We start from the raw sequence: 16,068 nt of genomic DNA on the forward strand, positions 1-16,068 counted from the left end.
AAAGATTAATCATTAAATAGTTCCTGCCTGCAGGTTTACAATCTCAAAACACGACACAAAAGGAAAAGGGATTGGGAGGGAGGAGGGAAAAAAAAGCCAAACTCAGACACCAGTTCTTACTTTCAAAGTTCTTATTAGGGGTTCTTTGTGGCAGGGAGGGGCGAAGCCTGTTCCCTGCAGCTGCTCTTTCTCTGGCTAATGTGTGGGGCCAGGTTGGCCTGCCCCTTGCTGTGGGAGGCAGGAGGTGAGGCTGGAAATTGGTCTGGGGACAAAGACTGGCAACCAGTGCAGTTGTGACGAGGTTAGTGTCACACATTCCAACTGCCTGGCCTCCACTAGCCAGATTTTGCAACACTTGAAGTTCCTGAACCAAGTTCAGCCCTGTAGGCCTGGAGCTTTCACTGTTGTGATGAAGAGGGGATTTCACCAGGTGCTGCATGCCTACAAATGACACCTGGGGGGGGATCTACACAGCGCCGTGAAGGCGCTTCTGTGCGCCTCCAGTGCGCCCGAAAGTCATTGTGTAGATCCTGTAGATGCTGTGTTTTGAGGAGAGTGTGATTAATTCCAGTTGATTTTGGATTCTGTCCAAGAGCAGGGTGACTATAACGGGAAAAGAGGACAGGGTTCCTGTGTCTTTAACAGTTGAATAGTAAAGGGAATGTCAGCAGGGGATGATCTACACAGCGCCGCGAAGGCGCTTGCATGCGCCTCCAGTGCGCCCCGAAAGTCATTGTGTAGATCCTGCCTCGGACTACGCTGGGAAGGGCGCCTCTAGTCCGTCTGTCCGTCCGTCAGGCTGGCCCCGCCCCATCCTGGCCGTGGGCTTTATAATAGGAAATCCTTCCTCCCAATGGCACGGGCTGAAGCATTTAACCTGTTGCTGCTGGAGGGGGCGGCCTCTTCCTCAGGTTCATCCCCACAGAGCTACGGGGCCCCGGGTGAGTGCAACCTCCTTGCTGCCTCAGCGTTTCTGGGCCGGTGGGGAGGGGGGGAAGAAGGATGCTTGAACTAACTGCTCGTCTGCCCCCTCCAGCAGCAACAGGTTAAATGCTTTAGCCAGGGCCATTGGGAGGAAGGATTTCCTATTATAAAGCCCACGGCCGGGATGGGGCGAGGCCAGCCTGACGGACGGACTAGAGGCGCCCTTCCCAGCATAGTCCGAGGCAGGATCTACACAAAGACTTTCGGGGCGCACTGGAGGCGCATGCAAGCGCCTTCGCGGCGCTGTGTAGATCATCCCCTGCTGACATTCCCTTTACTATTCAACTGTTAAAGACACAGGAACCCTGTCCTCTTTTCCCGTTATAGTCACCCTACTCTTGGACAGAATCCAAAATCAACTGGAATTAATCACACTCTCCTCAAAACACAGCATGCAAGTATATAGAAAACCGAGCCGAAGTGAAAACTGAAATAGCTAAATAGCCCGGCAGTCTTGAGAGTTTTAAAAGGCGACGATCGGGAGTGAAGCAGGAGTGAACTGACCACGCCGCCATCTCAAATTAGGAGTCGTACATTAGACACAGGGAGGAGTTCCTTTCTGGATACCGCTTTGTAACCTCTTTTCTCTCGCCAGGTCTCTACAGAGGAACAATGAGAAGATCAGAACTTTTTCCCCCCTCTCTCGAAATACTAGAACCCAGGGTCATCCCATGAAACTGATGGGTGAGAGAGATCCAGGACAAATAAAAGAAAGGACTTCTTCACACAGCGCAGAGTTAAATTATGGAACTCTCTACCACAAGATGTAGCAATGGCCACCAATTTGGATGGCTTCAAAAGGGGGTTGGATCAATTCCTGGAGGAGAAGGCGCTCAATGGCTACTAGCCCTGATGGTTGAGGGCTATCTCCAGTATTCAAGGCAATAAGCCTGTGTGCGCCAGCTGCTGGGGAACATGGGTGGGAGGGTGCTGTTGCACCATGTCCTGCCTTGTTGGTCCCTGGCCGATGGCTGGTTGGCCACTGTGGGAACAGAATGCTGGACTAGATGGACCCTTGGTCTGATCCAGCATGGCTGTTCTTATGTTCTTATGAAGGCATCCTCCTCCAACCCCACCTTTTGCAAGGAACTAGTCCTCCGCCGTCCTCAAGCCTGCCCAAAGCACACACTCCTCCTCCAGTCTCTCCCTAACAGCCGCCAAGATAGACGGGCCTAGAAGCTTCCCAGGCAACTCTGCTAACAGGAGATGGGGAACCTTTCCAGGTAGCTTCCTTACAACCCCATTACTCCCGCTCCCTCCGTCTGGAACATTGGAGGACAACTCGGGTCAGCATCAGAAGCAGTAAACTGGGGCAGCTCTTAGGGGACAGATCTGGGGGACCTCTTGCCAAGCGTTGGAGGGCAGAGGTGGTGCCAGGGGGTGGGAACGGCCTCCCAGTCAAGCCCACCCCCTCCCAGTGATGGACCTCTGTGCTTCTTTGAAGGCAAGACCCTTTCGCACACTCTGAGCGCTTTTCTTCACCATCATCTTCCACTGAAAATCAGGCTGAAATCCTAAGCGTGCTTACTTGAAAAGTAGCTCCCATCTATAACAGGATTTATTGCAGAGAAAACATGTTTAGGATGACAGTGGTATAGCCCGAGCCTATACATGTCTACTCAGAAGTAAGCCCGACCAGGTTTTGGATTGCAGCCCTAATGGGGAATAGACTGCTATTTCTCTTTCAGAAATCTGACAGGGAGTCGGACAAAATCCACCCCAGAAATGCACTTTGCAGGGTTTGGCAAAGGACAGATAATAAGATAAAATCATCTCAAAGAGACGATATTCAGCCAACAGGAACCTGCCTAAAGCTTGTAGGATTCACACCATCATCAGCACCAAAAATCTGCAAGCGTTTCTGGGACTTAATTCCAAATAAACGAGTTTAGGATTCAGGTGAAAATTTGGGCAGAGGAGAAGAGCGTCTAGAGGAGATTTGCCTTCTAGTCCTTTACAATTTGGATTTGGGGATATGAACTTTGTAGGCTCATAATTAGAGGAATATTTAACCTACATGTGTAGAGAGCCCTGGCTCTCAGGCACATGGGTAGCGGGGCAGAGGATGGGGTTATAGTAGGGTGACCAGATGAAAAGGAGGACAGGGCTCCTGTATCTTTAACAGTTGCATAGAAAAGGGAATTTCAGCAGGTGTCATTTGTATATTCGGGGAACCTGGTGAAATTCCCTCTTCATCACCACAGTGAAAGCTGCAGGAGCTATACTAGAGTAACCAGATTTAAAAGAGGGCAGGGCACCTGCAGCTTTAACTGCTGTGATGAAGAGGAAATTTCACCAGGTTCCCCATATATACAAATGACACCTGCTGAAATTCCCTTATCTATGCAACTGTTAAAGATACAGGAGCCCTGTCCTCCTTTTCATAGGGTCAGCCTATTTATAGTGCAATTCTACACATGTCTACTACTCAAAAGTAAGTTCCATTCTGTTCAGTAGGTCTTAGTCCCAGGCAAGTGTTCACAGGATCCCAGACTTTGGATAAACAGCAATATCAGGCCGCTTCAGTTATTGGGCGGTAAGGAAGCGTAATAAATAAATAAATAAATGTGGGTTCCCTGTTCAGTGTCAACCAAGGGTGACAATTCCAGGGCTCAGGGTTACTATGGAAGCGACTTAGATGACCGACCCCCTCAGAAACCTCCTTGTTTATGTTCAAAATGCTATTTTGGAGGAAGGATGTTGTGGGGCCTCTGGCTGCAGTTGCCAGGAAGGCTCTGCCATCAAGAGGGCCGGCCCTACCAGGAGGCAAAGTGAGGCAGCTGCTCAGAAGTGGCGGCAAGATGTCGGAAGACAGAGCTGTGGGTGCTGCCCCGCCTGTCCTGCGCCCCCTAAGCTCGGCTGTGGTAGGAGGGGAAGATGCTGTCCCAGGGCCAGTGTGGACATAGGAGCCAACGGCCATTTCAGGCAGCTTCTGCAGGTGGAATGAGTGGAGGAGGGAGGGGGCGCTATTTGTCTTTTGCCTCAGGCTGCAAAATGTCTTGGTCACCTGCCAATTCTCAGTGGGCATCTACAACTCAAGGACAAACACACACACAGAGAAAGCTTACCAAAGGCTTCGAGCGTTTTCTTACTGAGGAGGAAGATGATCCCAGCCGCCACCAGCACGACAGCCACGGCCTCCAAAATGGCTCCCACGGTAGCTAAGAGGGAATAAACAACACGTGGCCATGTCCCTTCCGCCAGAGAAAGGCCCTCTACTTCCAAGGGTAGCTCTTCTAGCTTCATGGTCAGAAACCACATCCCCCCCTCCTCCCCGAGCCTACGCCTCCTGCATTGCACCCCAGAGCGGACAGGGGCCCCTATGATACAGGGGGGGTTCTTTTGGGGGGCCCCCTCACCATGGGTGAAAAATTCAACCTCCCAGAATCCCCCAACCCTGGCCAAGGAGCCAGTCTTCCTCTGCCGTCTCTCACCAGCAGGCTCCCCGCAGGCCAAGACCAGAGGCTCACGCAAGGCGGCATGGTCCACGTGGCACCGGTAGCGGTCCCTCTCCATGGGGTCGATCTCAATGCTGATCCGGAGGTGGTAGGTCCCGTCCGAATTGGGTGCGACACTTCTACGGAAGGTGACATGGTCCATGATATCCCCGTCCCTGGTCCAGGTGGCGTCGATCTCCTTGGGGTAGAAGCCGTGGGCCTGGCAGACGAGGGTCTCCTTGCCGTGGCTAGCTGGCTTGCGTGTCACCTTCCCTACGGGGGGCTCTGGAAAAATGGCAACATCAGCATCCATGCATTTATCAGGGGAGACCTCATGTGGCCATCCAATCCCACCACTTTGTCCTAGGATGGAAGGTTTTCGTCAGTTAGGAATACCGGAGGTGTGGGATAATGACAAAAATGGATTTCCCAGACTCCCTCACATTTTGTTACACATTGAAAAGGCTCAAATATGGCCTTATGGTGAAATCCCTGTCCTGAACAAATTATACTCAGGGCTTTGAGGGTGAATATCATTAGGCCCTATGCAATAATTGTCTCCGATGCCTCTGAACAAGTGTTGGAAGCATCCAGAAATCTTCCAGGGTTTCAGCCATCACATTGCCGCCAAACTTCCCTATGGCTCTAAACTCCTGCTCTTTTCAAAAGTTTGTGTATCTGGCTGCAGCAGTGAGGAAAAATAGCCTGCTTTTAACAGCACAAAGTGCAATTTTCTGCCAAAATTCAGCAGTGGGGCGGCAGCAGGGACAGAAGAAGGCTGTTTTTAAAACTTCCCCTTTTTGACGCCGACTTCTGAATTTTGGCGGAAATCCCCACTTTAGGGCTTTTAAAAGCAGGCTGTTTTTCCACAGTGTCACCTCCGGACCCACCAGCCTTTGGCAGTAAATGTGGTGTCGCAGCAGCAGTGGGGGCACGGGGGTGGGGGAGGAGTCTCACAAAAGGCCACGTGCCACGTGTGGTCCACTCCTGCTCTGAACCCATGGTCAGGAACAGAACACACCCTCATGGGTGAGGATGCTGGAATGGCAGCTCTTGAAAAGGACATTACTGCCCCCAAGGCAATTAAAAAAACAAACATGGAAAATTGGTTTCCACGGAGCTCAAGTCAGTGGGATTCTGTTAAAAGAAGAAGAAGAAAGTTGGCAACGCTGCAGTAATGTAAGCTGACCCTATGAAAAGGAGGACAGGGCTCCAGTATCTTCAAGAGTTGCATAGAAAAGGGAATTTCAGCAGGTGTCATTTATATGCGTGTAGAACCTGATGAAATTCCCTCTTCATCACCACAGTGAAAGCTGCAGGAGCTATATTAGAGTGACCAGATTTAAAAGTGGGCAGGGCTCCTGCAGCTTTAACTGCGGTGATGAAGAGGGAATTTCACCAGGTTCCCCACATATACAAATGACGCCTACTGAAATTTCCTTTTCAATACAACTTAAAGATACAGGAGCCCTGTCCTCCTTTTCATAGGGTCACCCTAAGTAATGCCCATCTCTGCTGATTTTTAATGTTTTATTCTTGGGATGTAAGCCTACGTGGCAGGGTGTTGCTGTTTAATCCTGGTGGTTCCACCTAGATCCATCCTCCGACTGGAATCCACCAGGGGAAGAGCCTTCAGCGTGGTGGCCCCCCTCCTGTGGAACTCCCTGCCTCTGGAGGTCAGGCAGGCTCCAACCTTGTACTCCTTTCGGCGCCTCCTGAAAACATCTTTATCCCAAGAAGCCTTTCTTTAACACGCAGCCTTGGATTTCTGTGTTGTTGTTTTTTGCTTCTTTTTAAATTTTGTTTTGACTGTTTTATTCTGTTTTTATTTTCATTTTACCTTGTACACCGCTCCGAAATTTTTCAGTGGGGAGAGGTATATAAATATTCTAAATAAATAAATAATAAATAATACTATGTACAGCACCGTGTACATTGATGGTGCTAAATAAATAAATAAATGATGTGCCCCCGCCCTCCATGTGAGAGGGCGATTGCCCCAGCGCCCACCCTTAAAAAGGGCCTGACTAGGGTGTCTTCAACCCCTCCCTCAAGCTGGTGGAGCCCCCATTAATCCTTCAGTCTAGGATTAATGGGGGTGGGAGAGAATCGGAAGAGACTGCTGCCCCCCAAGCCACCTCCTCGCCATGCCTGCCTTCACCTTTCCTCAGCAGGGTCTCCTTCCCATAGGCCAGGTGCTTCCACAGCCACTCCACGCATCTCCCCTCCAGGTAGGCCTTGTAGACGGGCGCGTTCCTCGTCTCAGCCTCCCACCGCCTCTGGGTATTTTGGGCCTCTTCACTGGCTGCCGTCCAGGCGAGGGTCTCGTTGTCCAGGCTGAGGAAGTCCCTCCCGTCGTAGCCGTACTGCCAAAACCCGCCTTTGTGGCCATCTTGGAAAACCTCACAGCCGTACATGAGCTGCCAGATGTGAAGCCCTGAAAGAGATCACACACACACACACACACACACATATACACATGAGCCATCAATAGGGTGGCCATACGAAAAGGAGGACCGGGCTCCTGTATCTTTAACAGTTGTATTGAAAAGAGAATTTCAGCAGGTGTCATTCGTAGGCATGCAGCACCTGGTGAAATTCCCTCTTCATCACCACAGTTAAAGCTGCAGGTGCCCTGCCCTCTTTTGAATCCGGTCACTCTAGTATAGCTCCTGCAACTTTAACGGTTGTGATGAAGAGGGAATTTCACCAGGTTCTCCATATATCCAAATGACACCTGCAGAAATTTCCTTTTCAATACAACTGTTAAAGATACAGGAGCCCTGTCCTCCTTTTCATAGGGTCACCCTATATAATCAATCAACCTAAGAATGGCTTTGGTGCTGTTTTTCTCCCCATTCTAAAAAGTTGAAATTTCCCCCCTCAGAGGTTGAAATTCTTGCCCTAAATAAGAGCTTTGAGCTCAAATTTGCTGGTATTTTTTTTTTATCTCCGCTCTTTTGACTTTGGCCCCACTGCAATGTGTGTCCCCCAAAAAGCATCTCCAAAATTGAATTTGGCCTTCAGGGTGAAAGAAGTTAATTTTTGTGAACCGCCCAGAGAGCTCCAGCTATTGGGCGGTATAGAAATGTAATTAATAAATCATAATAAATAAATTAATAAGAAGTTTATTTATTTATTTATTTATTTAAGGATTTTTATGCCGCCATTCAGCCAAAAAAGGCTCTCATGGCGGCTTACAAAGGTATTTCTTGACAGTCCCTGCCCACAGGCTTACAATCTAAAAGACATGACACAAAAGGAAAGGGGATTGGGAGGGAGGAGGAGGAGGGGGGAAAGGAAAGCAAATTCAGGCACTACAATCTTAGTTGGAAAGTTCAGCAGCTACAGATAACAGCAGGAGGGAGGGGGCTCTGAGCTGGAGCTGGACCCAGGCACGGTGGAGAGGTGCCCGGCTGCTGCTTCCTCCCTCACTGGTGGCCTCTGCAGAGACAGTTGGTAGCAGGAGGGAGGAAGTTCAACACCCCTGAGTAAAGGGGTCGGTGGGAAAAGTCTCTGCCCTATCTCTTCTGCCATAGTCAAATTGACTGTCGGCAGGGTGGCAGATGAAGCCTGGATCCCCCTTTTTCTCCCTCCCAGCAGCCTCCTTGCCCCAGGGAGAGACAAATATGTGGGGCGGGGCGGAAATCTGCAGACCACCCACCCTTCCCTCACCTCCGCCAGGATTCCTCAGGCCAGCCAGGTTGTCTCTGGACCACAGCTCAGCGTAGCGAAAGCTCTGGGTGTTCCTGTCCAAGTAGTGGGCGTCCTCCTTCACCATCTGCGCCATCCATCGCGCTCGGGACTCAGCCCTCCTCGTGCTGCCGTGGCTGTCGTAGTGGACAAAGAGCTGATCGTCCACGTACCCCACAGCGACGAAGCGGGGCAGCCCCTGGCTGGGCTCAGAGACAGACGTGTAGTAATAGCGCAGGGAGTGCGAGGAGGAACCTGCAAAGGAGACACAGAGAGAGGTCCGTCGGGGATCCGGACTGCTAAGAAATGCCAGGGCTTCCAGGGTCCAGTTTCCTTCGGACACTGGAGACTTAGGGCATTTCTGCAATATAAGGGACATTTACGCATACATGCAGGCTGAACATTTATTTATCTCAAAGATTTTAAACCTGACTTTCAGGGCACGTTTCTCTCACAAGGCAGCTTGCAATACAATAAAACATGGAACACACAATTACAGAAATGCACAGCAGCAAATTATTTTTTATGTACCAAGTGCAGAGTTGTATAAATGTGTCCTCAGGTTTTTTTGGTTTTTTGTTTAAAGCCAGCACTGATATGAGAGCACTCTTCAAAGACTTAAAAGGTTGTCACACAGAGGAGGGCCAGGATCTCTTCTCGATCCTCCCAGAGCGCAGGACACGGAATAATGGGCTCAGGTTACAGGAAGCCAGATTCCAGCTGGACATCAGGAAAAACTTCCTGACTGTTAGAGCAGTGCGACAATGGAACCAGTTACCTAGGGAGGTTGTGGGCTCTCCCACACTCGAGGCCTTCAAGAGGCAGCTGGACAACCCTCTGTCAGGGATGCTTTAGGGTGGATTCCTGCATTGAGCAGGGGGTTGGACTCGATGGCCTTGTAGGCCCCTTCCAACTCTGCTATTCTATGATTCTATGATGCTCTGCATATCTCCAAAGAGCGTGCACGGCCCAGAGAGCTTCGGCTGATGGGCAGTATAAAAATGTAATACATAAATAAAGGGCCCACCAGTGGGCCTGTGTGGGCCCTTGGTAGGTGCCCAATCATGTGTATCCTCAACGCTGCTCACCACACACACAAAAATATACTGTATGTTGTAGAGCTGCTAAAATGATAAAGGAGGTGGAACATCTCTACAAGGGAAGGTTATAACATCTGGGATTGTTCATCTTGGAAAAAAATGAGGCTAAGAGGAGACCTGATAGAGGTATACAAAATGATGCATGATGTGGAGAATGTGGATAGGGAGACATTTTTTCCCCTCTCTCAAAATACTAAAACCCAACGGGGTCATCCCATGAAGCTAATTGGTGGGAGATCCAGGACAAATAAAAGGAAGGGCTTCTTCACACAGCACAGAGTTAAACTATAGAATTCGCTGCCACAAGATGTGGTGATGGCCACCAATTTGGTTGGCTTTAAAAGGGGGTTGGATAAATTCCCAGAGGAGAAGGCTACCAATGGCTACTAGCCCTGATGGCAATGTGCTACCTCCAGCATCTGAAGCAGTAAGCCTATATGCACCAGTTGCTGGGGAACATGGGCAGAAGGGTGCTGTTGCACAGTGTCCTGCTTGTGGGTCCCTGGTCGACAGCTGGTCGGCCACTGTGTGCTGGATTAGATGGACCCTTGGTCTGATCCAGCAGGGCTCTTCTGATGTTCTTATGATGAGAGACAGAGTTGGTGGAGTTTTAAACTGTATTAGGGTGACCATATTTTGGAAACCAAAAAGGAGGACAACATGGTCGCCTCCCAAGGGGGCGTGTCCAGTACCAAGGGGGCGTGCCCACCTGAACATAGCCTTGGTCACATGTCTGATTTTACAGCACACATTTAAGACAAATCTGTTCTACATAACATCTTAATGTTAAAATCACTGAAATAAAGAACAAGTGAGAGATTCAATGTATCTGAAATTACCTTCACTCACTCCTACTTTTGTAGGTTTTGCTGTACTTTGAAGCTTTTGCTATACTCTGTGTGTTACATTCTCCCCTTCCCTTCCCCAGTCAGATACTTTCTGACTGTATCTTCACTCATTGCAAGCTGCTGTTGTTGTTAACAGGGTTTGCTACTGGCCCCAGATCTGTTTCAAATTTGGTATGGCTAAAGCTCTACCTAAAAGCTATCATGGTGCCAACTTTCAGCTCTTTATCTTTAAAAATGACAGTTTTAAAAAATAATTTTAAAACCTCAATTTAAAAAAAAATCCTAAAAAATCAATGGATAAACGGATCTGTTTCAAATTTGGTGTGGCTAAAGCTCTACCTAAGAGCTACCATTGTGCCAAGTTTCATGTCTTTATCTTAAAAAAATGACGGAGTTATAAGCATTTTTGTTAATTCCCGTTAGAGCTGATGTTTGAAAAAAATCCGGATTCCCCTCCCCCTCCTGGATTTGCCATCAAAAACCCGGGCAAATCCAGGCAAATCTGGACATATGGTCACCTTAACTGTATAGTGTTTTGTTCTGTGTTTGTGTATAATGGCAATTTGCTAAGACACAATAAAGAACCTCTCCTTCTCTCTCCCTCTCCCTCTCTCTCCCTCTCTCTCTCTCCCTCTCCCTCTCTCTCTGTTCTTATGACAGGGGTTCCAGTTTAGGAAGCAATTTCCGCTGATCAACACAGCAGAGCGGTAAAAGCAGCCAGGAACTTGGTTCAGACTGGTAAGATAAATAACACGATGACTAATTCACCCAGATTCATCACCAAGCTCAGAGAAGCAGCATCACATTGTGTGTGTGTGTGTGGGGGGGGAAATGTCATCTATTTCCTTCACGCCAGTCTCAACTTCGTTCTTTTTTTGCTTGAGCGGTGAGCAAGCCCTGTGCAGCAGAACAGTGAAGGGCTCCCGGCTGCAAACGCCATACAAAACATCCGAGTCAGAGAACAGGGATTTGCAAAGGCCCTGGCTCCACCTCTGCCCCGCTGCAGAGCGACATCCCTCCCACTCCCAGGGTTAGACTGGGTGTGAATCCTGCCCTCCCTCCTCCCCGAGCACATGGGGGCAGTGTTGTCTTCTCCCCCCCACCCCGCCCCGTACTCACCAGGGCAACCCCCCAGCAGGAGCGCAGCAACCATCAGGAGTAAAAGAGACCACCGAAACGCCCTCATCGCGGTCTGAGTCGTACCTCTTCCTTAGGGTCACAATCCGCTTTCTGTCAGCTGCTAGTTCCCAGTTCCTTATTTGCACAGAAGTTCAAAACAGGTCAGTCAGTAAACCTAAGAAGAAATCACCCACATCTTAATCACCCACATGTTTAGGTTTTTTTAAACAGTTTTTAATGCTTTATGTGTATATGTTCCGTGTTTTAGAATTTTAAATTTTATTAATTTATTATTTATGTATTTATTTATTACATTTCTATACCGCCCAATAGCCGGAGCTCTCTGGGCAGTTCACAAAAATTAAAAACATTCGAAGTATAAAACAACAGTATAAAACCATAATATAAAATATAATACAAAAGCACAACCAGATAAAAACAGCAGCAATGCAAAATTACAACTTTAAAACACCAAGTTAAAATGTATTTATAGACTGTTAAAATGCTGGGAGAATAAAAAGGTCTTCACCTGGCGTCTAAAAGCATATAACGTAGGTGCCAAGCGAACCTCCTTAGGGAGCTCATTCCACAGCTGGGGTGCCACAGCAGAGAAGGCCCTGCTCCTCCTGGTAGCCACCTGCCTCACTTCCTTTGGAAGTTTTGTATACTCGTTTTATCTTAATTTTAGAATTTCTGTAAACCGCCCAGAGAGCCCTGGCTATGGGGGCGGTATATAAGTGCAATAAATAAATAAATACGCAAGTTTACATAACGCTGCACCCAAAATAAACTTTGGACTACCCCAAAATCTCCATGGGGGTGGGGGAGACACGGTTCCCTACTAAACAACACTACTTCTCTTCCAATGGAAGGGTTGTTTTGCCTAATGCTCTTTAAAGCGTGGTCAGGGCCGGTGCCAGACTTTTTTGCGGCCTAGGCAAGGTGAACTACTGGCACCCCTCCCCCAAATTGCACGGAAATCCAAACGTGTGCGCCGAGTGGAGAGCTGGTACTGGCTCACTTTGATTTGGAACCGAGCCGTCTGGAATTCACCGGGACTTACTTCCGTGCGAACGCAACCCGCTATGCAGCCTGGCATCCCGATCCCCTCCGCACATTTACTCGGGGGAATAAGGCTTCCGAGTAAGGAGGCACAGGCGGATCAGGCCTCACTGGTGCCTCCCGGTGCAACGCTTTCTCGGATGCAAGTCCCGTTGATCCACACGCGCAGGATCGGGAAGCAGGAGAGTTTGCCTTGCGAGGAGTCCACAAGTCCCTAGCTTTCCTGGGGGAAGGGAGAGGGAGTCCCGCTTGCCCGCCTGCCTGGACATCGCGGCCTGTTTGAGGAGAGCGGTGAGGCGACCCGGTGCCCTTTCTTCGGGAGTAAGGCAGAGGCTGGCTTGGGCCAGGGTCAAGCTTCTTCTGGTGGCGGCCTCCCGGCTCTGGGAGAGTGGCTTCCGGGTAGCTAGAGCGGCTCTGGGAGGGTGGCTTCCAGGCGGAAGTCCGAATGTGGAGCTGTACCCCCACTCCAGCATCCCTGGCTTCACTTCAGCTGGGTTGGTGCGGGGCGCCATCTCACCCGCCCAGGCCCAGCTGAATCCTCGGGCCGGGCTGGCTCACAGCCAACAACGTGCGTGAGTGCTGCGTGGCAACCAGCGCCCCTCTTAGCTTGGCGCTCTAGGCGGCTGCCTGAGTGGCCTCTATGGTAGCACCGGCCCTGAGCGTGGTGAGCCCAGAGGACAAGTAAAATAAAGGAATGGGGGTATAAACCCCACAATAAGCTTTGGGACACCCCAAATGTTCCATCCAACACATCCCAGAGGCTCTGTTGTAGGAGAGGTCCTTGAATCGGGGCTGGCCACACATGTCCCCCCTATGCCAATGGTAGCCAGAATACGTAGTGGGGCTGTGCACCCGACGATAAGCTTTGGGCCAAATGTTGCACCCACACATCCTGGAGAGTTTCCTGTACAAGGCGACATTGAATCCCATCTTGCCCAATTCTTTCTTTAAGTGCAAGATCTTTGTGTACCCACCCCAATCATAGCCCAAAGAAGCAGAAAATAATAAGGAACTGTGTGTGTGTGTGTGTGTGTGTGTGTGTGTGTGTGTGTGTGTGTATGTTACACTCCACAAAATGCTTTGGGCCACATCCAGCTCATGGGCCCACACATGCAGAAGAGTGTTCTCTGTGAGCTGGCATTGAATCGGGATCAGACCTCCTCTTCCTTTTCGACTTTCGCGTCCCAACTGCACTTTTCCAATTTTTACGGTGCATGCAAAGTCTACGGCCGGGCTTTCAAGATAAGCTTCACATTTACCATTTTGAGTCCATTTTGTCTCCTCTGAATGAATGCTTAGAGGCGGCAATGGGCTGGTTGAGGAAAAACAAACTGAAGACGGAGGTGCTCACTGTTAAAGGCCGCAACCTGGGTTTGGAGGTGTGTCAACTGGTTCTGGATTGGGTTACACTCCCCCTGAAAGACTGCGTTCGCAGCTTGGGGGTGGCTCCTGGATCCGTCGCTCCAAATGACAGCCCAGATAGATGCGATGGCCAGGAATGCCTACTCTCAGCTTCGGCTGATACGCCAGCTGAACTCCTTCCTAGAGTCAGAAGACCGAGGTAGTGCACATGTTGGTAACTTTGAGGCTCAACTTCTGCAATGTGCTCTACATAGGGCTACCTTTGTGCCTAGTCTGGAAACTTCAACTAGTTCAAAATAGGGCAGCCAGGTTGGTCACCGGTACACCTGGGGGTGACCACATTACACCAGTTTTAAAATCTCTTCACTGGCTGCCAATTCTTTTCTGGGCAAAGTATAAAGTGTCGGTTATCATCTTTAAAGCCCTACATGGTTTGGGTCCAGGGGGGGGATCTACACTACTGCTTTAAAGCGCTTTATAACAGTTTTGACAACTGTTGGGGCCCAGGACACACTGCATATACAGGTTTCAAAACGTTTTCAAAGCTCTTTAAAGCTCTTTAAAGCGCTTTAAAAGCAGTAGTGTAGATCCCCCCCTGGCTACCTGCGGGATCGCCTTCTCCAGTACAATCCACCCCGCACACTCAGGTCCTCTGGGAAGAATTTACTCCAGCCAACAAAAACAAGGCTGACAACTAGTACCCAGAGGACCTTTTCTTCTGCCGCTCCCAGATTATGGAATGGCCTTTCGGGAGAGATTCGTCAACTTAACAGTCTTAGAATCATAGAATAGCAGAGTTGGAAGGGGCCTACAAGGCCACTGAGTCCAACCCCCTGCTCAATGCAGGAATCCACCCTAAAGCATCCCTGACAGATGGTTGTCCAGCTGCCTCTTGAAGGCCTCTAGTGTGGGAGAGCCCACAACCTCCCTAGGTAGCTGATTCCACCGTCGCACTGCTCTAACAGACAGGAAGTTTTTCCTGATGTCCAGCCGGAATCTGGCTTCCTTTAACTTGAGCCCGTTATTCCGTGTCCTGCTTCCGGATTTTAAGAAAGCCATAAAGACTGATCTCTTCCGGCAGGCCTACCCAGTTGAATTTTAAGATGCCTTTTAATAATGTGTTGCTTTTAATAGTGTATTAGTTTAAAATGTTTTAATTATATGTATTTTATGGCATTTGCATTTATGTTGCACCCTGCCTCGATCCGGAGGGAGAGGCGGGTAACAAATAAATTATTATTATTATTATTATTATTATTATTATTATTATTATTATTTACCTCTAACTGGTGGAGAGACAGCATCGAATCCCTTGTAGCTTGTGTTGATGCGGTATGACCCTTCCGTGTCTGGAAATCATCTGTCTAAACGGCAGTTTTGAACATGCACATAAAGTGGCCACAAAGATGGTTCCTCCGAGCGCCTCGCAGTGGATGGGCTCCACCCGAGCTGCCTTTGAAGTAAAATAGAGGAAACAAGCTGTAATACCGATAGTGGGTGTATAAACGGCACACGGACAAAACCCACCTTCTGGCATTCATCACTTCCTTTCCGGATTGCGTCAGATGTGTGCAGACAGTGCAGGTTGCGCCTGGGCCCGGTGCTCAGGAACACTGTGGGCGGCCTCCGTTCTGCAGCCACAACTTAGCGAGGCTTCCGCAGGGGACAAACCTGTGAACGGCACCCAGAAGACGATCAAGACGGGGGATATGAGTGGAATGGCCCAGAATATCTGGCCAAAAGTGTGGGGATGGGTAGGCGCCCTGTTGAGAAACAGCTGGAGCAAGGAAGAAGACCACCCCCAAGGGCCTTGTTGGCCCAAGATTCCTTGGTGGGGCTGAGCTCCCCCCTCCCCCGGTCCATCAAGCCATTTTGGGGCAAGGCAAACTTTCCCCACTTCATAGAATCATAGAATAGCAGAGTTGGAAGGGTCCTACAAGGCCATCGAGTCCAACCCCCTGCTCAGTGCAGGAATCCACCCTAAAGCATCCCTGACTGGTGGTTGTCCAGCTGCCTCTTGAAGGCCTCTAGTGTGGGAGAGCCCACCACCTCCCTAGGTAACTGATTCCATTGTCGTACTGCTCTAACAGTCAGGAAGTTTTTCCTGATGTCCAGTCGGAATCTGGCTTCCTGTCACTTGAGCCCGTTATTCTGTGTCCTGCACTCTGGGAGGATCGAGAAGAGATTTGAAGAGTGCTATCATGTCTCCCCCTTCTCTTGAACTCAAAGGAGAGTTCTCTTGGGCGCATTGTGGGATCTTGGTGGATGCCAGTGCTCCTGTGGGTTCCATGTTGTCAACCCCTGGTGTAGTACAAGTTAGTAGAAAGAGGAGATGATCAGGTCTTCTTCAGCCCCATAGGGATCCCACAGACTTATACCCATGGTGGCTCTGCTAGGTTTGAGAGGCCCCGGGCAAGATATCCTCTAGGCCAGGGGTGTACAACCCACAAATGACAGGCCGGA

At 49.6% G+C, this 16,068-nt stretch overlaps 2 protein-coding genes across 2 annotated transcripts in view; both read right to left on the reverse strand.

Annotated features, from left to right (window-relative positions):
- LOC134396426 (H-2 class I histocompatibility antigen, Q10 alpha chain-like) overlaps positions 1-16,068 on the reverse strand; it is an 84,149-nt gene that overhangs the window by 27,004 nt on the left and 41,077 nt on the right. The window lies entirely within an intron of this gene.
- LOC134396434 (RLA class I histocompatibility antigen, alpha chain 11/11-like) lies at positions 1,249-14,955 on the reverse strand. Its single transcript, XM_063122937.1, has 7 exons — positions 14,886-14,955; positions 11,182-11,356; positions 8,097-8,369; positions 6,583-6,858; positions 4,419-4,706; positions 4,053-4,145; positions 1,249-1,583 (listed from the first exon to the last, which is right to left on the reverse strand). Exons 2-7 carry the CDS (start codon positions 11,246-11,248, stop codon positions 1,501-1,503), a joined length of 1,080 nt encoding a protein of 359 aa, XP_062979007.1. The 5' UTR covers positions 11,249-11,356; positions 14,886-14,955; the 3' UTR covers positions 1,249-1,500.

The sequence above is a fragment of the Elgaria multicarinata genome, chromosome 3 (assembly GCF_023053635.1).
Source record: "Elgaria multicarinata webbii isolate HBS135686 ecotype San Diego chromosome 3, rElgMul1.1.pri, whole genome shotgun sequence".
NCBI classification, from domain to species: Eukaryota; Metazoa; Chordata; class Lepidosauria; order Squamata; family Anguidae; genus Elgaria; species Elgaria multicarinata.